The following is a 23080-nucleotide window of genomic DNA, read 5'->3' on the forward strand; positions in this document are numbered from 1 at the left end:
AAATTGACTAATTTCTAACTCCTAGACCTTTGGGGGGGTTCATTATGCAACTCATTCTATCAAGGTGCAAGAAATTGACACAGATAACTGCCACAATTGCTAACACAATGTACTTTCTCAATGAAATGTATACAGATGTACAACTCTTCTTCCCTCTTTCCATCACAAACATTGTTTGGTGCATTTTCCAAAAAAATGCACTGATCTTTACTTATAGAGTCATTCTAGCCTTTTTATTGCTATTTTGGACACAGCATTTCATTTAAGCTGGACATTTCCCTTGGCTCAGTAGTATCCAAAGAGGAGATAAAGCAAGCATTTCACTAAAGCAATTACTGTCTGTAACTAACTCTATAGAAGGAAGCTCTAAAACATCTCATTCCCCACTGTATCAACTTGATAAGATTTCAAATGAGCATGAAGATGCAAGAGGATGGCCTTTAAGAACCTATTACAATTAGGTAATTTTTTAATTAAACAATTAGTGGAAGAAGCATTTACCTGACAATACTAAGGTGGATAACCAAAGGCAATTTATATTAAACAGATTTCATTCTCCCAAGTTAGCTACTTTGCTTTTTTATTATACTTTTGTTATATGTACCTTTAAATTTTAAGAATATGAAAACAGTCATGATTAGCTTGCATAACTCCCAAAGAAACTTTATTCTATTACATAGATTCAAAACTGTCTTAAAAATATGAAAGTGGACTCATCTGTGAATGTTCAATATGTAAATATTGAACTTTAATTCAGCTTTTTAATGAGGATCCTGAACTCAAGCATTCTGGAAAATATTTTAATCATTTTATGTGCCATTACTTAAGTCTCATGCTTCATCTACAGAAATCGGTAATTCATGAATATTTGCTTTGTTTTATTCAAATACCAAATCTGCTTTTGAAGTACAAATTGTAGTTATACCACATTTGTTTAAAAACATTTCATGATTACACATTAAACTGAGTTGTTTAATGGATTTTCACTAAAACATTTCTCAATCATTTAAAAAAGAATTAATAGAATTAAAAGCTCTTTGAATTTTCATTCTACAAAAAGGAAAATGAGGTTAAAGTTACCAAAACTGGAAGTCTATCTACAGTAAACTAACTATGGTTGCTTCTCCTGGAAGTATCCTGAACCCTGAGAGCAGCCTTTCCTGAACCATTACTGGGTAGTTTAACCAGAAGAAAAACTGATTCAATCTATATTTATTGTATCCATTCTATATAAGCATGTATGTATTACATGACTGACAAACCATGTTAATTCTGAACTACTAGTGAAGAAATGAAGGTGTGGGCCAATAGAACAGTACCCATTCTGATCTAAAACATTCACTGTATTCCTATCCGAGCCTAAAAACTGTGAGGGTGTTTTAATTAAATTAACTAGCTTGACTCAAAACTTAACAAAAGTCAGCATAACTTAGAGCCACATATTGCTAGGAAGAACAAAACATCGAAGTTGTCAGCATAGATTTTAATTTCTGAAATAATCAAAAAGATACAAGTCCCTTAGTGTTTTACAAATGTTTTCCTAAAGGATCAAGTTAATTAGAATGTAAAACCAAGTTAGGGCTTTTTTTGCTTTGCTGAAAGTCTAAAACCAAGAGACAAAAAACACAAGATGCAACACCAACATTTAAGCATATAACTTAAAAAAAAAAAAGCAGTGTCATGTGAACAGTCTACTGATTACATCAAAAATACTATACATTCACTTTACTTTCTTTCATCTCTTAATGTTATAAGAAGATAGGTGGGCAAATATCTGGCACCAAAAAACTGATGCATGATAGTTCCAATACTTTAAAACAAAATGTACTATATAGAACATTAATATTTAAATTTTAGCCCATTTTAAAGTCTAAATCCACATGGTCTACTTCCTGTAAATTGTTTCCTTCCAAAAGAAATTCAGACTTCTGGTTCCACTTGCTTTCACAGTATTCTAAAGGATCCGTTAAAATGTACATGTGATGCTAAGGTAAGTAAATAATGATATGACATTTGGTACTGCAGCCAATTATTGTAACAAGTTTGTGTTACATTTCAGCAAAGTTGCATAAAAAAGGTCATAAAACACGTCTGATTTTTTTTTCAAAATCCAGTTTCTAGGAAATTTTTAATGACAAATGTAACAAGTCTCTCCAGCATCCATTTGAGTTCCAAATGTACATAAATCTAACACTGGCATTTACAGTGAATGAACTTAACCCAAGTGAGTGAAATATATGCAAAATTAAGTTTGCTTATCCTCTATTTTATATTTAACGTGTTTTCCCATGTGTAGAGTAACATTATTGTAAAATAAAACTATTTGCGACACTTGCATTGTTTAAGCAACACCTTCTTTGCTTTCTAGAATTGTTAAAGCACATTTATTTAAAAACTGAACAAAACGTAATATACAATTTATATTTGAACATTATGCTACTGAAGTCCAAATAATGTCCACTGAATAAATCAATGTGATGTTACAATACATGATCTATTTTTTTTTTTAAATATCAACTTTTTTGACCATGTATTATATCCAGGATAGATCCAATGCCTTCAGTATCAGACTGTAATGCCAGATAATGATCTTAAAAATAACCAAGCACACTATATGCAGGAGAACACTGACACTATTTAATTGTTTGCAGCATCTGCTTGACGAGGCCAACCTTCCTCTTCAACTCCTGAGTCATACTCTTCTTCAGCTGTATCTTTAGTCGGAGCCCTACAATTAAAAAGAATTGATCACATATTTTACAAGTTGAGAGGAGAATGCTGGTAGGATTACCATGGCTCCTCACAGACAGGTATTTCATAAAGCATCATTTCAAGTTGGATATGGCATGTGTGCTGCTTTAAATACTGGTCTCAAATGTCTCTTGGGAAGGTAATTCACTGATTAAACCTTATTTACATTCTTTATCACAAATTAAATGACCAGAAATAAATAGAGTAAAGTTTAACTTTCCAATAAACACTGCAGGCTCCCAGTTATTTTGCAGTGCACTTCTTAATACTTAACGCGAGTATTACTGAAGATAACACTTCCTACTTCAACAATCCCCTCTCTATCTGCAGGTTGAGCTCTTCAGAATTAAGCCTCAATACTGACTTGATAAATAATAGTATTATCTCCTATGATGTTTTGGGGAATCTGTCTACATACAACTTATGACTTCCAGTTGATGATATGAAATGCTTTAATGTGTACAGCAGAGGTTTCCAAACTTTTTGCTGGCATGACACCACTTTAGTGAAATATTTCCTCCTAGGACCCCAGACAGCATGGAGGATGCCATTTTGAAGAGCATGACCTCACACATGACCATGTATGCAAAGTCATGTTGTGTGAAGCAAAATGGCATCCTCTGCATACTAAGGATTGCTGCACCCCATTGGCTGATGGTGCAACATCAATCCCACAGTTCAGGAACTGCTGGTGTAGTGAGTCAGCCACCAGTGCTATGTCATGTACCTGCTAGATCAGGGATGGTGTGTGGTTGTTAAACCGTAATGGGTTGCCTATGCAGGTGGGAACCCACTGGGACAATGGGCTGACTGGAGCTCAGAGGAACAGTTCCCTGAACTTCTCTGCAGGGAGGGCAGAGTGGAAAATCACCAAACAAGACAAAAGGGCAGGGATGACAAAGCAGGGGTTTAAAATGGACTCTCAGATAGAACCAAGGGCAGGCTTTTGGACAAAGCATTGGACAAGAGAGAGGGGCATGCCTTTGTAACAGATAGCCCTGTTTTACTGCTGAATTTCCTGAGGATGGAGGAAGCTAGCTGCCTTAGAGGGGGGCAGGGAGAGACAGACACTCCATGATTTTGGAAGCCATGTGCAGAAGAATACTGGGCACCCCAGAGACAGGGATGGGTTACGTAATAACTGCCCTGTTCTGTTCAGTCCCTCTAAAGCATCTGGCATCGGCTGCTATTGGAAGACAGGATTCTGGGCGTAGGACAGCTTGGCCACATGGTCCCATTTCTAAGATAGAAATGTGTCAAGAGGCCAAGGAGAGAAACAGTGCTGCTGCCTACAGAGACCCCAGGGTCCAGTGTGAGGCTCAATACAGCAGCCTGATGAGTGTGCAGCAGGGGGAACTCTACCAGTGCTGCATGTTACATCTCCATTACACAGAAAGGGGATCTGAGGCACAGAGGCTATGCAGCTTCCTGAGGGTCACACAAGGAATCCTGTGAGAAACAGGAACCAGGAAAACTGACTCCCAGTCCTGTATGTTAGACACAGAACTGTCCCTCCCCTCTCCACATCATCTGCTATTTATTTAGATTGGGGAAAAAACACAACATATCCAAGATCTAATCAAATCATTAAATCCCAGCAGAATTAAAGTAGTAATTTCAACAGGAACTCAGCCAACCAGCCACCTACCTGCAGGAACACCTTTTTATCCCATTCCCTTCATCCCTGAGGCAAGCATACCCTCTGCCATCTCAAAAATATTATCAAACAGATGTATTTTGCAGCATGCCTAGATCATCAAATTCAGCTATTTCCAATCCAGGAAAGGGGAGCAAGCTCCAGTGTCCTGGAGCCCTCACAGAACACAGAATTTTTTCTTTTCAGCAAATACACCACCACTCACTTAAATAGCCTTAGTGATATATTCACAATTAACTCATCATACACTTTTTGTTTTCTGTTTCTAAAGAAACACACACACACTGGGAAGAGTTAAAAACAGAATGTAATACTTTTAAATTTAAAAGTTACAAAATAATTTTATATTTTTAGGTTTAATATGTAATAACAATAGTAATAAAAAAAATCCTAAATCATTAGTACAGAATATGCATTAAGTGCCCTATAACTACCAACTATGTATGATATACACAAAGTCGGAAGATTATTTTTGGAACATGTATGTGTGTAGAATTTTATTTTATTAAAAAAAACATTTGTACGAGGCACTGGCTGACTGACTGTCTAGACTATTAACCTGGCTGGAATTGCAATTCCTATGTTACCTAATATATCCTGGTTCTTTTTTGCCTTCCACAACTTCTTTGTCAACCTCCACACATACAATGTCAGAATTGGGTACTTCGAACATGGGCTCCAGCAACAACTTTTCCTATGAGCAAAGACAAAAGTAAAAAAATCATGTATACATGCTTTGCAGAAAAGTAGTTCTGAGAGTCACTTCATAATAGTGGATACTGGACTGGAAGAAATCTGACTAGCTATTGTCATTAGGAAGAAATTTACTTTGCAGATCTTAATATCCTGCCTAGAGATCCTTTTTTAAGCACAAGTTGTCTTGGCAAGAAGAATACTTGCATTCAAAATACATTATCTACACCTAGTGAGGCTGACAACACCCCCTAAAAAAGGCTGCACACTTACCATTATAGATCGAAGACCTCTTGCACCAGTCTTTCTGTCTAGCGCCAGTCTGGCTATAGCCTTCAATGCATCCTCAGTAACAGTCAATTCACACTACATACATAAGAATACAGTAAACTTTGTTAAATATTTCATTTGTAACTTTCCTAAGTCCATGGTTTACCCATCTTTCATTTAACAATAAATACATTGTGCAAAATAATTTAATAAAAATATTATTAAATAGCTAGTTCATTAAGTAGCACTTCTAATTCATCTTTTGGAAATTTTACCTAAACAATGTATTCACCAAAGAACAGATGTTAACATAAGCTCTTTGATGATTTTGTCATAATCTGCTCTTGCACCTTCCTTTAAAAAAAAAAAAAAAAGAGTTTTTTTGGGACAGGTTCCTTGGACTGCGCAAGTAAAGCAACAAGAAAACCATAGCTATATAAATACTAATGCTAATGTGTATTAAATGGGACAAATTTGCACCTAATTTAGAGGGCTGAGTTATCATGAATGGAATAAAATATTATGGTTTGCAGATAATTTCCAGTTTGTTTGTATTAGATAAAAATCTTCAAGTACCTGCTTTTCAGTTGCAATTACAGTATGTTTTCTCCTACCATTTCAATATAGCTGCATAGCTGTAAATGTGTCAAGAGACTAGGATGCATTCAACACAAAGCAGTGATGAATAATGGGTTATGAAGGCCATTTGCTTAGATTCTGTACAGGTGTATTTACTACTTGCCTCTCTGTCTTGTCTACACTACAGACCCGAACACTTGTATCAGAATCATTTGTATGGAATGAGTTCAAGTACAAACCAGTTAAAACTAAATGGCTTCTGGGGAAACATTTTAAGACAATTACTTTTAAGTTTTGCCTTGCAACCACACACCAATGCTGTCCTAAAACATTTCCACTGCAATGTCCCCTGTCCATTCAGGGAGATTTTGCAAGACCACTTGCGCACGCTTGGACTGTAGTGGGAGGACTAGATGAACAGTTTCAGCTTGTCTTCATTCACAGTGGTACTAAACTGGTTCAGACTGAACCAATTAAGTTGTAACTAGTTATTAAATCTTCTAAAAGAATCTGGTCTAATAACTGGGTAGAACATTGGAGGCTTCTGTGTGTGTGTGTGAACAGTATTCTATAAATGCTGCAGGAGCATCAATTTAAAATTTTCTAGTACAGACCAGGCTCTTGAATTAGGTACTAATGCGTTATAATACACATTATTAGAAAAAGGCCAGATTTTTTTTTTCTATAGTACCAATGCACTAGGTGCTTTATAGAGACAGGTAAAATGACAATGTCCCTGCAAAGGGTCTACAATCTAACTAGACAACAAACTAATGTGAGGATGATGAGTGAAGGGAATAAGCTACAATAAAGGCAAGCTGATTAGTGAAATTTAGCATGTGCCTTGGAATGTTTGCAGTTTCTAGAAAGAATTTCAAGCATCTAATATTTTAACACTTCTGAGGGGAAGACTATGATTAAAAGGCCTATTTCTGAGGAAGCAAAAAGTGGAGGCATAACAGATTAGGAAAAAACCCTTTCCCCAAGCCATAAGATACTCAAATCAAAGTAGCTTTGAAACCTGATTCCAAAATAGAACACAAAAATATCTAGCTAATGGAATAATGCTAGTAATTCCATTATATCTTTATTGAGACCAGGCAATCTTTTCCTACACTGAAGATAGATATTTTGAAAATTCAGCAATTTTACAAGAAATTACAGCATACACAGTTGGCCAAAATATGATATAGTACTCTTAAGATACTGAAAATAAAGAATACATTTCTCATGTAGTTTTTTGGTTACTTAAGAGAAGCCCAATAAATGTAATAAGATCTTGCTAATCTCTTTGTCCCTGAAAATTAAAATTCCTGGCACCAAACCAAGCAACTAATGTAGTCACTGAGGCAATGAACAGGGATTCTCCCAATGAGTGGGGATTTATGCAACTCCCATTACTTACCATTCTTTGATAAGACGATGAGTTTATTTTCTTTAGTCATAAAGCAGACAGTATATCTTTATATTGAAAAAGCCTTAACATGAATTCCATAACAAGGATACCAAAAGGATGTCAATTAGTAAGACAAAAAAACCAAACAAACCTTGTCCATGCTGAATAATGCTTGGTATTGAGGAACAACAGCATTTCTTGGCTCAGTAAGAATCCGTACAAGTGTTTTCTCATCCAGACTGTGCAGGGGAACCACCACAGGTAAACGTCCCACAAACTCTGGAATCATGCCAAATTCAATGAGATCTCTGGCTTCCACATGCCGCAACAAGCGATCTTTTTCTTCAATATCTTGCTGTGTATTGGACTCCCCACTTATGTTAGCGAGGTCAGCTGCTGCTGCAGCCCTTCTGCCTTTCCCCAAATTAGATGGCGTGCCAAAACCAAGATACTGCAAAATAAACACCATGTTCATGGAAGAGCTACAGTTACAAGTTTGCTTTAATTTTAATGTTGTATGAATTAACAGAAACCTGTTGTAACATTTAGTTCTCTCAGCAAGGCATCAACACATAGTGACTACTGATCGGGCATGAAGGAATTAAATACTTTTCACAAATTAAAATGTGATTACATTACATATCTTGTACTAGTTGCTATGTGATACGAGCACCCTCCGATAATAAAACGTACTCTTCCAAAGTGAAACAGATGATCATCTAATAAAAAAAATTACACCAAAAAGCTTTACAAAGCTTGGGGTCAGAACTGTAGACATAGGGTTACCAGATAGCAACTGTGAATAAACAGGACAGAGGGTGGAGAGTAATAGGTGCCTATATTAAGAAAAAGTCCCAAAAAACGGGACTGTCCCTTTAAAAATGGGACATCTGGTCACTCTATTTAGACATCTGCTGGAAATGGGAAACTGACCCAATAATATAGCGCTACATAGGCTTCTTATGTCATCCAAAAAAGAGCAACGTCGTGTGTCTCCAACTGCTGATAAATAAGGGGGATTAAATATAATAATAAATAGAGAGAGTGAGAGAGAGAGCGAGAGAGAGTGTGTGTTTTTCCAATGCTTGCACTCTGCTTCAAGCTTTGTATGCATCATATCATAGATTTAAAGGAAATGTGATGGTAGGACACCTCCCCAATGGAATGGTTCACACAGGAACCCCATTTTTAAAAATTAAGGGACATTACACCACCTTCACAATTAACTTTTTAGTACTAGAATTCAGTTTTCTAGGTGCAGATACAGATAAATACAGATAACCCTCCCAAAATAATTAGCAAAAGAGCCACTATACATTCAATACAGCTAAAAAGAGCTATTCTAAAACAATGTGTTCTCACCTTTTCATTTTTCCTCCTGCTGATGATTCTGTCAAGACCATTAAAGGCACCAGAAGCTACAAAGAGGACATTTGTTGTATCAACCTGCACCGTTTCTCCACGTAACTTACGGGAATTTTTTTCTGGAACATTTACTATTGTACCTTCTAGTAACTTTAACAAGCCCTAAGTAAAAACAGAGAGGTAAAGGCAGTAAATAAAGACTCCACATTGTAGCTTTAGAACAGAATGCACATCAAATCCTGTGACCTACTCACACCGGAGTCAATGAGACTGACCACCTGAATCTGACAAGCAGGACTTGACCACAGGTTCTGAGTACTTGAGAATTTTATCCAAGGCCACACCAAGAGCCAGTGGCAGTGATGGGAACAAAACCTAGATTGCTCGTCGTCTACATGCCACCTCCCATATGAGAAGAATTGTTTTTAAAAATGTTTTTCAAATTTCTCCATGAGACATCAGTGATGAAGGGTTTTGGAGAAAGTGAAAAAACAGCATCTAGTGATTTTTAGTTTATGTAACTTGATACTTGAAAGCAGATAAGGATGATTTCTAATAAAAATTCCACTGAGGGCGTTTTGGGGAGTGAGGGAGGTGAAGAGCAGAATGGGGGCTAAGGGGCTTTTGATTAACTCTAGAATTTAATGAAATATGAATCTATACACAGACAATATCTGCAACATGACAAGACAACATCAGGGACTTCATGTACTTTAACGATTTGATTTTCAAGGCTGAAATAAAAAATCTGCATACTTACTTGTTGGACACCTTCTCCTCCTACATCCCGTAACTGATGAATGCCTGGCACACTGCCAATCTTATCTACTTCATCCAGAAAAACAATTCCTAAAGTACAAGGAATATATTTAGAGAAGATGCTATTTGTAAGAGAGAAATATTATCTATGCACAGAGCAGAGTGCCATCTTAAATAGAAGAGATTGCTATAGCAATGTTACAGAATGCTGCATGTTACATAAGCAACTTGCTGGATAACAAGAAAGGAATAACTTGTTACACCTGTTCATAATCATTTTTTAAATTAATTTACTAAGTTTTGAAAATTCTTATTAATTAATCAAATAGAAGTCAGGTATATATATACCAAGAATGCTAAACTATTAAAATGATTCTTGGCACCAACTTACAGAATGTAATTGGGTCATGTATATTTTACGGACAAACATCAGAAAATACATGGTCCAAGTTTACCTTGTTGAGCTTTTTCTACATTGTAGTTGGCATCTTGCAGTAGTTTTGCAATAACAGATTCAATATCTTCACCTACATAGCCAGCTTGAGTCAAGGTAGTACAATCACAGATAGCAAAAGGTACATCAAGGCATTTAGCTAGAGTCTGAGCCAGCAGGGTTTTACCTAAAAATTAAAAAAAACCAAACTACTACTTGTTCTGTAATATTCATAATGTATTTCTGTGGCAGTATACAAGACCACAAGCATTTTTCCTCAATGAACGTAACTAGTGTGGCATTCTTCATCATCAGACAGCTAAACATTCAACAATGTTTTCTGGGTAAGCTAGCTTTGTGAAACAATGTATGCTGTCATCTTTTGATTCTGCCAAGTTGCATACATTTTAATGATATTCTATTAGTTTGCTCAGGTTTGCCTATGATACATACACTACAGTTAACACAAGTTTGTGTGTTTATATATTGTAACAATTGTGTGCCAGTATAAACGAAATGTTATATTACTAGTGCCATTCATCTGTTAACTTTCCGGACACTATGGAAACCCGATCTGTTTATTCAGGCTTTTGCCTGAAACGAAGAGTGGCATAGCCATACTTTGGCAGGGAGAGTACTGAGTAAATAATATCCTGTTATGTTTGTATTTTTACATACATGCACACAGACTTCTGAGTAACATATTATAAAAACTGAAATATAATTTTTCCTTTTTAGACCCTACAATAGCTCTGGCTTAGAAGGTGAAACAGCATCTTCCTCTAACCAGGACATGTCATCTTGAGCTTGCCATGAGAAGTCTGCAAACTATAAACATTTTTTCTAGTTACAGAACAGTTATATTTTTAACATGGTTTTAATGACTGATTAAGGGGAGAAAACTGTGTAATGAAGGAAGATTCAGTAGCATAGCCTTTTTCTCCCTTCCCAACAACGCTAAGCACAGGTGGGTAGAGGACCTGTGAGTCATAAAATACCATGCATCACTTGCGGCTGCTATTAGGAGTACAAACCACAGAAACCATCTTTGCTGCTGCATTTTGCTGTTTAAAAGATGTTTCAATTACAGCCATGCACATGGGCATTATTTTTCCTCTAGTGTTAGAGTGAATTAAAAATCAAAAGAGTGATGCCTTAAAATGAATAGACCAAAAATGTAACAAGCAGGAAGTCAGTTCACTATGAAGTGACTGATATGGATGTCTATTACTCACACTAAGGATTTGTCAATACTTAAAATACTGCATCGTTGTAACTGCGCTGTAGCACTTCAGTGCAGACACCACCTAAGCTGACGGGAAGGGTTCTCCTGTCAACACAGGTAATTCACCTCCTCAAGAGATAGTAGCTAGGTCAATGGGAGAATTCTAGTGCGTTTCTGCACTGGGAATTAGGTTACTATAGCTGCATCTAGTGTTCCCTCTAATTTTTCCCACTCATGTGTGGAATGAATTTTGTTACGTGCACCAATATGGAGGTGATGTGTGACACATGACTTGCACATTGTTTAACATAACAAAATGCATGTGGTGGGGGTGGTACTGAGGAGTTTGGAGTGTGAGAAGGGGCACAGAACTCGGGTAGAGGGTTGGAGTGCAGGGATGTGAGGGCTCTGACTGGGGGTGAGAGGCTCAGGGCTGGGGCAGACAGTTGTGGTGGAGGAGTGTGAGGGCTCTACCTGGGGATGCGGGCTCTGGGGTGAGGCCAGGGATGAGGGTTTAGAGTGCAGGAGAGTGCTCCAGCGGGGAGAGAGGACTTCCTCCAGCTCTCTCCCCCCACAGCAGCACCTGAGCTTGGGCGGGAAGAGGCGCCTCTCCCCACTGCAGCAGCTCTGGGGCTGGGGCCGCAGGATAGGCGCCCCTTCCCCAGCCGGGTTTGGGACAGGGTGGGACGCCCCATCTGCAGCAGGTTGGAGGCCGGGCTAGGTGGGGCCAGGGGGTGCTGCTCCCCCGGCTGATCCCTGGGCGGGTTCCTTGAACACTTGCAGGGTGCTAAATAGGCTGCTGCACGGCCGCACAGCTTACAGGGAACTTAGACTGCATCTCTCAGGGTTGTGGATTTTTCACACCCCGAGAGACACAGCCATACTGAAGTAAATTCCCAGCGTATAGTAGGCCTAATTCACTACATTCATCAAGATCCTAAGAGGTGGGAACATCATTCTACACAATACAACTTGACCTCACTGGGTATTCCACACCTCTGAAGACCAGGTTCCAAGTAGACACATTATTTTGCATGTCATAACCACATTTATTAAAGCACCTGCAACACACTAGGTTTAAAGAACTGGTTACTTTCTGAGCATATAGAATTTCCTGATACTGAACTGTATCCAGGCAGAGTTTGCTTTGATTTTGTTCTTCCCTACCTGATTCCAGATAATTCTGTTTCCACGCTATTAGTCTATAGTAACTGCTGTTTTTCACTGCTAGTAGCTGAGGTCTGATTACAACATCTTCCTATAACCGATTCTAGCAAGGTATTTATATGATTGTTCTGGAAAACTGCCTCAACCTTGCAGTACAATTGATTTTTGACCAAGATGAGCCACCCACATTCCACAGTACACATTATGGATGTATCTGTGGGTAACACCAGATGGCCACCTGTCTTCTTGGATTTGAAGACCTTTGAAAATATGATTTGCAGGCACCATTATCAGGATACAAAAATTGTGCTTGGCACTTTTTTCTTGTAGTCCAATGATTACAGTCAACATTGTCCTGTGCTTGAAAAATCATCATAGTGCAGGGGTCGGCAACCTTTCAGAAGTGGTGTGCCAAGTCCTCATTTAGTCACTCTAATTTAAGGGTTTTGCATGCCAGTAATATATTTTAACATTTTTAGAAGATCTTGTTCTATAAGTCTATAATATATAACTAAGCTATTGTTGTATGTAAAATAAATAAGGTTTTTTAAATGTTTAAGAAGCTTCATTTCAAATTAAATTAAAATGCAGAGCCCTCCAGACTGGTGGCCAGGACCCGGGCAGTGTGAGTGCCACTGAAAACCAGCTCATGTGCCGTCTTTGGCACCTGTGCCACAGGTTGCCTACCCCTGTCATAGTGGATGCAATTAAAGTATGGCAGAGAGCAAATTGGATCAGACAGGTAGTTGGAAAGGAGGGAGGTGTAATATAAGCTGGCAGTACCCAGGTCTGAAGTGCAGAATTAAATGCTAACTTTATTCTATAGAGGAAAAGCTCATTTCAATCTGTTTTTAAGTGAACTCAACATGCAGCATATTTCAATATAGATTTCTTGTAGTTTAGGGTAAGCACATACTATACAGCAAAGGCCAGAGTTTAGCATTTCTATTTCCTGCTGTTTTTCTGTTATTAACCAGCTGCTGTTGCCAAAAAGAACTACTAGAGACTGACGTTTCTTAAAACAGGAACTCAAAATCTGTCCTGAGTCTGGTTCTATTCAATATCTTCAAAAATTATTTGAATAGCAGCATAGAGTATACTTATAAAGTTTATGAACAATAACAAGCTGGGAGGGGTAACAAGTGCTTTGGAGGACAAGATTAGAATTCAAAATGATCTTAACAAGCTGGAGAAATGATCTGAAATAAATAGGATGAAATTCAAAAGGACAAACACAAAGTATTACATTTAGAAAGGCATAATCAACTGCACAAATACAAAATGAGAAATGACTGCCTAGGAAGGTGAACTGCAGAAAAGGATCTGAGGCTTATAGTGGATGACAAGCTAAATGAGTCAACAATGTAATACTGTAAAAGCAGCAAAGAGTCCTGTGGCACCTTAGAGACTAACAGACATATTGGAGCATGAGCTTTCGTGGGTGAATACCCACTTCGTCGGATGCATGTGATACTGTAATGTAATGTAATACTGTTGTAAAAAAAGTAAACATCATTCAGGGATGTATTAGCAGAAGCATTGTCAGCAAGACACAAGTAGTAATTCTTCCATTCCACTCAGCATTGATAAGGCTTCAGTTGGAGCACTGTGTCCAGTTCTGGGCACCATACTTCAGGAAAGATGTGGACAAATTGGAGAAAGTCCAAAGAAGAGCAACAATAATGATTAAAGGTCTAGAAAACATGACCTATGAGGAGAGATTGAAAAAACTGCATTTGTTTAGTGTGGAGAAGAGAAGATTGAGGGTGGGAACACACTTGAAGAGTATTATATATAAGGCTGTTATAAAGAGGAGAGTGAAAAATTGTTCTGCTTATCTACCTAGGACAGGACAAGTAGTAATGGGCTTAAATTGCAGCAAGGGAGATTTACGTTAGACATTAAGAAAAACTTCTCACTGTAAGGGTGTTTAAGCACTGCAGTGAACTATCTTAAGAGGCTGAGGAATCGCCACCATTAGAGGATTTTCAGGACAGGTTAGACAAATACCTGCCAGGGATGATCTAGACAACACTAAGTCCTGCCTCAGTACAGGTGACTGGACTATATAACCTATCAAGATCCCTTCCAGTCCTACATTTCTATGATTCTATGCCATGCTTTTATTCACTGAACTGGTAACAACATAAAAATATTTGTAGCTTATCTGTTTCCAAGGTACTCAAAATCTACAGAAGTGTTAAATTACATACCTGACCCAGTTGGTCCAAGAAGCAAAATATTACTTTTTTCAAGATTTATGTCATCATGGGTTGAATCTAGTACTTCGCCTCCTCGTTTCTCCTGAGGCATCTGCTGGTTCACTTGTTGCTGCATTGATGCTCCTAAAGCATTACCATGGGGACTTATTCCAGCAATCTGCAGAAGTTCTGAAATTAACAATAAAAGCTTTGTTTGAGAACCAGGTTTAACTTAAACTGACAGAGTCTGACACTACTGTTGAGTACATAATTAAAATTTTAAACTGATGGTTCCTGTAATCTTTCAATGGTTTGTTCTGTGAGCCAGTAATCCTACTTTAGAAAATACTGCAATCTACAGACAAGATTGCAACACAGTTAGCATAAATGCCAGAAAAAGAGTAACTGTATTCACCTATGTTTCCATAGGCATATTTTTACATATTTGAAAAGATATTTCAAACAGAAATAGAAATTGTATAGTAGCTTATCTAAACCATTCTAATATATTAAACAAGTGCATGCAAAATTCCTAGTCCACACACAAAACAAGTTACCAAGTATTTTTTCCTATACATAAATATATATAAAACCAAAAGGCACTTAGCAAATGCCTGGCAAAGTATAAGAACTCAAAAAATTTCAAACTACTAATATACACAAACTATGCAACTACGCTAAAAAGTGACTATATTAAAATAACTTCTAACAATAGATCTGTGACTTAGATTTAGTGGTACATTACGGTCTTTATTTTTTAAACAATTTTTTATTCATTAGTACTGCAGTGCCAAGAGAAAGATGAGAGTGAACTGGATTCTATTCCTTCTCATTCATCAACAGAATTTTGTAATTTAAAGAAAATGGAATTGACCAGGTGTAACTAGGATTACAAATTGGTCAGCAGAAGCCTTATTTACAGATGATGGATACTGCATGAGGCAAGAACCACCCAGTTTGAAAGTCAGCTTGTAGTTAGAAAAAAACCTTTACTTGTGAGCTGAGCAAATATGACCAGGTGTCAATGAGACAAACATGGAACAGCACAATGCAATTTTGACAGTTATTTTTCAGAGTACAACTATGTTGTAGCAAATACATTAATATAACATTGCATGATTAATACTATACGAAAGTTGACATGAGGCTTTACCTACTAGGCAGTGATTCACATTTCCTTTTGCCTTAAAAAGTTGGTATCAGATAGAAATTCATGAAAAATATACACTACAAATATCTCAAACTGAGAAAACAAGTCTAAACTTTCACTCTCTTCAATCCAGGTTAATTCTTTGTACGGATACTTATTTAGAAACTTGTAGGTTAACACTTTACCTGCCTTCCATGTAGAATTATATACAAGGTCAAATCCTGTTCAGTCACAAATGCTCATTACAAGGACTACTTGTAAAAGCAAGCAGGATTTGGCCCGTAATTTCTACCAACCCACCACTAAACCACTGTTCTGATGTTAATTTCAAGGGTAGATATTGCAGAGGAGGACATGAGGAGAGTTCACTTACTTGTAAATCTGTACTCATCCTCCCGTCTTCTTATTTCTAACTCTAAGAGAGAGGATGAAAACAGTAATATAAAAAAAATATTTATATTTACTCCACCTCTTGCCCTCTTCTGAATACATTTCATGGTGAAATCAAGGTATTACAAACAAGAAATCCCCATGTTAGTTTTTATTTGTCAGATCTAAGAGCTCCCTATTTGGGACTATTTAGTCATCTAAAATTGACTACCTGCTTCCTCTTGATTACAATAAATTAGCTGTTTTTACATCAAAATCTTAAAATACAAGACACACAGTAAAAAAAACATACCAGATTTAATCTGGATTTTTAAAAATTATCTTAAACTAGCATTGTAATACTTTGATACAAGATTATTCTCCATTTTTTAAAAGCCTATCAATTATAATTGCTAATTTTAATCTCTCTGGGGCAGGAAGTGTCTCTGTTCTATGTTTGTATGGTGCCTAGCATGAGATCCTGGTTTGTGCTTAGACCAGGGGTCGGCAACCTTTGGCACGTGGCTTGCCAGGGAAAGCCCCTGGTGGGCCAGGCCAACTTGTTTACCTGCCACGTCCACAGGTATGTCCGACTGCGGCTCCCACTGGCCGCAGTTCGCTGCTCCAGGCCAATGGGGGTGGCAGGAAGCGGTGGCCAGCACATCCCTTGGGCCGTGCCACTTCCTGCAGCCCCCATTGGCCTGAAGTGGCGAACCACATCTGGTGGGGGCCGCGATCAGCCGAACCTGCGGACCCGGCAGGTAAACAAACCATCCTGGCCCGCCAGGGGCTTTCCCTGGAGAGCTGTGTGCCAAAGATTCCCGATCCCTGGCTTAGACCATTAGTCACAACTGCAATACATATAAATAATAATACAATTAGAAATCAGAAACAGTTTTAAGATAAAATGCAGAAAATGGGATTACTAAAGCATCTTTTTTTATGCAGTTTGCATACTAAACAGATTTCAAGTCAGAATGACACTCTTTACAAATCAAACTAAGTGAGCCTTGAATCAGTTATCACAGTTTAATCTCACTTCTAAAAATAAAGTAAACTGATACTACTGCATAACTATTGTGCAGCTAAAGCACTGCTAACAAGTAACCTCATATGAACTTGTTGGATATTTAACAATATTAAACTGACCAACAGTTTCTGTTGACTTAGGAACAAAAATATGTAGTTAATTATTCATCAGGTTATACTAAAATAGAATACAATTTCTGTCTTAAACTCCCCTTGGTTTAAGCTTGCAACTGAACACTGAGGCCTTGGCTACACTGGCGCTTTACAACGCTGCAAGTTTCTCGCTCAGGGGTGTGAAAAAAACACCCCCCTGAGCGCTGCAAGATACAGCGCTGTAAAGCGCCAGTGTAAACAGTGCCGCAGCGCTGGGAGCACAGCTCCCAGCGCTGCAAGCTAATCCCCACGGGGAGGTGGAGTACCTGCAGCGCTGGGAGAGCTCTCTCCCAGCGCTGGCGCTGCGACCACACTCACACTTCAAAGCGCTCCCGTGGCAGCGCTCCCGCAGCAGCGCTTTGACGTTTCGAGTGTAGCCAAGCCCTGAATCTGTTGCTCAAGTAGTAAAGCAGATTAAAAAGAAAAATTTTAATAGGCTCACTTTATAAAGCACTATCAGATTCACCTGAAAGGGTGCCACCAACAGACGCTAAATATTTAAATAAGTTAGAAATTGCCCATGATGCCATAAAACTTCATGGCTTATTCACATAATAGTTACAAAATTTACATCTAGTCAAAGGTTAAAGGTACACCATGCAGCTAAAAATAATTTTAACACAGAACTTAACTAAGAAAAATTAAAAATTACTTTCAATTAACAAGTGTTAAAAGTTATTTACTTTTCCTTATTTATGTTACATCTTTACTTCTTGCACATCATTCAGCTTAGCAAACAGACAATTCACTTTGCTTGCTGGTTCTCATGCACTGACAAGATCGCAGCATATGAAAAAGCAGTTGCAAACATTTCAGAAGCTTTAAATCTAAGCAAATCTTTTTATTGAAATATATTAATGGAGGCATTCATAGAAATAAGTTTTTGAAAATGTTTGCTTTTATCTAGCATTTATGTCTACACTAGCCAACAAAATCATTTAAGGAGCCAGTAATATATTCTTCTTGCAGGTAACACATACCACTGAATTCATCTGAAGTTTTACATGCACAATGGCTGTTTGCATTTATTATAGCACCACCATAAGTACAGGAGAAAAAAGTCCACAGAGACAATACACTTTATAATCAGAAAAATATGAAACGTACAAACCTCTGGGTGTTAAAGAAGTCTGCTTTTCAACTTCTGCTTGCTGTCTCAGATTAGTTGGGATATTGTTGTATATTCTTTTGTAATGATTGTACACAGCGACTGAAAGCACCTTCTTGGCAAAAGATTGACCAACAACATACTTGTCGAGGTAGTTGTAAATCTGAAAAATAAAACTAACTTAATAAATAAATAACAATAATTGTATTTCTAAGCCACCCATGCATGATAAAAGCATTACAGGGTGCCACGGGTACAAAATTAACACAGACTACAGAGATCTAAAACTGGACAAAACCTGAGTTTAAGAGACATCAAATTCTGAAATTCTAATACATAAAAGGAGCTTTGGCTTTGGAGCACAATGTGGATGGACCATAAATGGAGGCTATACTAACTGATCTAAACAGACTTGATTTTAAAATTGTATATCATGGTCTGTGATATAAACTAATAAAGGTAATGGAACTGAGCATTAACTATCCAATACATACATACAACCACAGATTATGAAACTAACAATTTTTCCTTCAATAAAATACTTCACTGTGTCCTGTAGAATACAAGTAGTAAATGTTTAAATCTTGGAGAATTAATTTTTATCATTTCTTGGATTTATGTCCCACTTGAATTTTAAAACTTTGATACAGATTTTTAAAATTAAAACATTCAAATATGCTATAATGCCGATAAGTAAACTGTGGTGAAATTAAGAGCCATACTTTTTTCGGTGGAGGTGGTGGCTTTTGTTGGAATGCCAACTTCACAGCTTCTGCTGCTGATTCGGGCTCTTTAATGATGCTCTTCTTTGAGTCTGCCTCTGATAGCACAACAAAAAAATGGTGACATTTTTCACACTTCACAAAACGGGTGGAAGCTGTAAAAAAAAAAAAAAAGTAAAATGACGTGGTAAGAGACTGTTTAGATAATATTCATTCAACTAAAAGCAGCAAAGAGTCCTGTGGCACCTTATAGACTAACAGACGTTTTGGAGCATGAGCTTTCACCCACGAAAGCTCATGCTCCAAAACGTCTGTTAGTCTATAAGGTGCCACAGGACTCTTTGCTGCTTTTACAGATCCAGACTAACACGGCTACCCCTCTGATACTTGACATTCATTTAACTTTCTACTTTCATGCTACACAGAACTTAAACATCTGAAATAACAAACATTCTGTCAATTCCCTCCTCTGCTTCCAAGGTATATTTTAAGTTGGGATAACATCAAATCAAGAAACAAAATTAGTAAATACTCTGCATTTACGCAGCACTTTTCATCTGTTCACCTCAAAAGCTTTACAAAGCATTTAACAGATGGTGAAATTCATACAGAGAGGCAAAGCAATTTGTCCAAGATCAGACAGTGACAGACCTAGGAAAAGAAGGCAGGTTGCTATTTCTAGTTTGGTGCTCTGCTCAGTAACAACTGTATTCAAAGGATGAAATTCACTCAAGTGTGGCAACCTCTTTCATGCTACTTGAGACATGTGGAGGGAACATAAAATACACAGGGAGCTCTATAATCCTGTATACACAGGGGAAGGCACAGAATTTGGCTCTGAACAGACTAGTACTACTGGATCCACAATACACAGAGAAAGGCAACAACTACTGGGCCTGGCCCATAAACTGAAAAAGTAACACTGCTCCCTTCATGTGTGCTCCCCTGCATGGAATTAACCAGGCTATCGTGAAAGGTGGACGTTGGGGTCTGGAGATTTCCCATAAAACCACAGACTATACAAAAAACTCTGCTTACTGTCAACCAATTTCTAATCAATTTTGAACATAATTTATATCAAATTGGTATTTCAGTTTCTTTTACTGTAGTATGGCAATATATTGAATGGCTTCATTCCAAATATACTAAATCAGTAGTGACAAATTTTCAGTTAACACACTTAGAATATACAAGCATTTACACTTAAAAGAAAAGGCAAAAACTGAGGAAAATGTGAAGTATAATATGATTTTCCCTGTCCAGTGAGCAACATTTTGGTTATCACTTCAAAAATTAACTACTAGTGTTCTAGGGTTGGGTTTTTTTTGTTTGTTTGTTTTGGAGATGTCATAATAAAAAACTTCAAGAACAGATAATAGATTTTCTTAAGAACAACATTTTTCTGCCTTTGGGAATCAATTTTTAGGACAGCAGCAACTCAGACTTCAAAGAAAGACAAAGAATCAGATTCAGAAATACTTTATAACAACAACTTGTGGACTGGCACTATTAAAGCTATTGTCTGTTTCAGAAAAGCAAAGAAAATGGCATCTGTTCTAGATGATTTCAAAGAACAGAACCATAATCCAACATTAGTGTTCAATTCCTGCTCCAGCACTTGAATGTCCTCGGTTAAGTGTGCCAAAGGTACAACATGACCTACTTCGACAAATAACTACTCCTTATTAAAATGACTAGGCGAAGAACTTTATAACAATCCTCTGAACTTTTAAAGGTCTTTAGAAAACAGATTGCACAGCCAAATTCTGGGTAATTTTATTGTCAACCTATAACAAGAACCAAACAAATTTTTACATCGTGCTCATGCTTCCCATAGAACAGATGTTAGGAGAAACTCATCCAACAGATAACATACATATGTTCCAAAATTCTGTAGCTGCACAAATAAAATTAGATTTTTATAAAAAAAATACAAATCTGTTAATTTTAACAGATTATCGAAGTGCTGCTGCACTGTGGAAAACTCCCTGCTCTTAATCCTATTCCTTTAAGCAAAGTGAACAGAGGAGATGGAACACTGCAGTGGTAACAGCGTGAACTGATGATATCATAGGAGGGAGGGGGAAGTGGAGAAGAGCAAAGGTCACTCACTTGCAAGCAACCCTCCTATGATATACTATCAATTGCCAATATCACAGGGAGAGTGTGCGCACATGCACAAGCTCAGAACATCCTGGACATCCTTATTGACGGCTAGTACCATGGGAGCATTCTCTTCCCTCACATAATGCTAGCACTCAACATTAGCACCACAGAATGAACACGAATATAGTCACTCCCTTAAGCATGGGAGAAAAAGGAAAATAAAGGCAAGGCATTATATTTTGCACTTTTACAGCAGCTTTCATTGGAAGATCTCAAAGTGCTTTACAAACATTAAGCCTCCCAATACCCCTCTGAGGTAGCTACTGCCCTCATGTTACAGATAGAGAAAATCACCATTGTGCTGCATTTTCCCTGAGGTCAGAGCAAGTCAGTGACAGAGCTGGGATAAGCACCAAGATCTTCTGACTCAGAGTTTCATGCTCTGAACACTAGTTCATGCTCCTTCCCACTGCTGTGACAAAGGAAAATAAGATCGCTTAGTTTCCACAGCAATGCTCATTTTCAAATAGGAAGGAACCAGAACCACTAGGAAACTGTGGGAGTGTGGGTTTTTTGAGGGGGAGGGAGGGCTGCTGAACACTGTGCTGATGCCCCACAGACTCTGTAAATGTAAAGTTCAGACCTTTTCATTTTAGACTCTAAAACGATAGTGTCAATGGCAACTGGCAGAACATTTTAAATCACCAGCTTCACAGAAGGTCATACTTTTTAGCAATTTGCCCAGGACAGAGGAGGTGTAAGCACCCCTGCAGATCTCCAGAGCCAGCAATACTGTTATATTAATAAGTATACACAAATGTCTGTGCAATAGTTCCAATTTCAAATAACTTCACTGGCATGATGAGGTCTGCAAATGTTTAGATACAACAACAGGTAGTGAAAAGGACATTAAGCTTAACTGTTGACTTTGCTCCCATGGCAAGCTGAAGGCTGCACACTACAAAGGTATTTGCCCAGTCAGTATTTATAATGGTAAGGTGCAAGCCATGTCACACCAGAGAGAGCGTTGCCCACATGATGTGTGCAAATACTTGATGCAACAGTATTTTTTAAAAAGCTTGAATCTACACTCTGGGGTGGAGATGGTTACTACACTGCAATTTCTCTGAGAGAGCATGATGTCAAGGAAAAAAGGGCAGGAAAGCCACTAATTTCCTAACAGGTTTAAACATGACAGGAAAACCCTGCTCCGGAGGATGGAAAGGGCAGGGAGTTCATCCCGGCAGAATGAGGTGATGACAATGCCTGTTTTTAAGAGTACTTAAATCAGCAATACTCAGGCTCAAAAGATACAGGTGGTTTTGACTTCATGTCTCAGGCATGAATTTTATCTCACTGAAGGAAGCACTGATCACAGGATTTCCCTCCACACAGCCTGACCCCTAATGCCAGGTACAAGGAGTGTTGAGCAAATAGGTAAGAACTACCTAGATCCCTTTAATACCTCCAAAGAGCCCAGGAAAGATGAGTGTGTTGGAATAGCAGAGAATCACAAAACCATTGTGCAAGGTTTGCAGCACTCTGTGATAAAGAAGCACATTACAAACAAGCTGCACTGGAATGTCAAGCTGTCACTCCCCCACTCAGTGGCTCTTCACAACTTGATTCATGAATAAAGCAGCTCTCTGACTCAATTCCATTTTAGCATTTTGTTAATCACCTCAAGATGAGTACAAAGTTAATTTGATGTTTATTTTTTTAAGTGTGTGCGGCACACACTGGATAAATGTGTTTTCCTTAATCAGTAAATATATAATTAAAACCCTGAAGATTTACAAGTCAAAACAACAGTTTTGTTTTGTCTTTTTAAAGTAGTGGCATTACAGGCTTAGCTGAAGATCAAGTTATAGTCTGTTTCATAGAATACAGCCACCCATTAATAGTTCTGGGAATGGAACTTGGATGGAAATTTTGACACTTTAAGGA

The 23080-nt window shown here is 37.8% G+C and overlaps 1 protein-coding gene across 2 annotated transcripts in view; it reads right to left on the minus strand.

Annotated features, from left to right (window-relative positions):
• Window positions 1-861: 861 nt before the first annotated feature.
• The window catches only part of CLPX (caseinolytic mitochondrial matrix peptidase chaperone subunit X), a 33498-nt gene continuing 11279 nt past the window's right edge, over window positions 862-23080 (minus strand). The window contains exons 4-14 of one of the 2 annotated variants that reach the window (XM_039490764.1): window positions 19028-19182; window positions 18309-18468; window positions 16020-16061; window positions 14509-14685; window positions 9926-10090; window positions 9472-9560; window positions 8709-8873; window positions 7498-7797; window positions 5375-5467; window positions 4996-5102; window positions 862-2728 (exon numbers count right to left, since the gene is read on the minus strand). In XM_039490764.1, coding sequence (XP_039346698.1) covers window positions 2638-2728; window positions 4996-5102; window positions 5375-5467; window positions 7498-7797; window positions 8709-8873; window positions 9472-9560; window positions 9926-10090; window positions 14509-14685; window positions 16020-16061; window positions 18309-18468; window positions 19028-19182 — 1544 coding nt within the window. In that variant the 3' untranslated portion in view covers window positions 862-2637. The remainder of the gene's footprint in view (window positions 2729-4995; window positions 5103-5374; window positions 5468-7497; window positions 7798-8708; window positions 8874-9471; window positions 9561-9925; window positions 10091-14508; window positions 14686-16019; window positions 16062-18308; window positions 18469-19027; window positions 19183-23080) is intronic. The other variant, XM_039490765.1, reaches the window with a different exon arrangement.

The sequence above is a fragment of the Mauremys reevesii genome, linkage group 10, assembly GCF_016161935.1.
Source record: "Mauremys reevesii isolate NIE-2019 linkage group 10, ASM1616193v1, whole genome shotgun sequence".
NCBI classification, from domain to species: domain Eukaryota; kingdom Metazoa; phylum Chordata; order Testudines; family Geoemydidae; genus Mauremys; species Mauremys reevesii.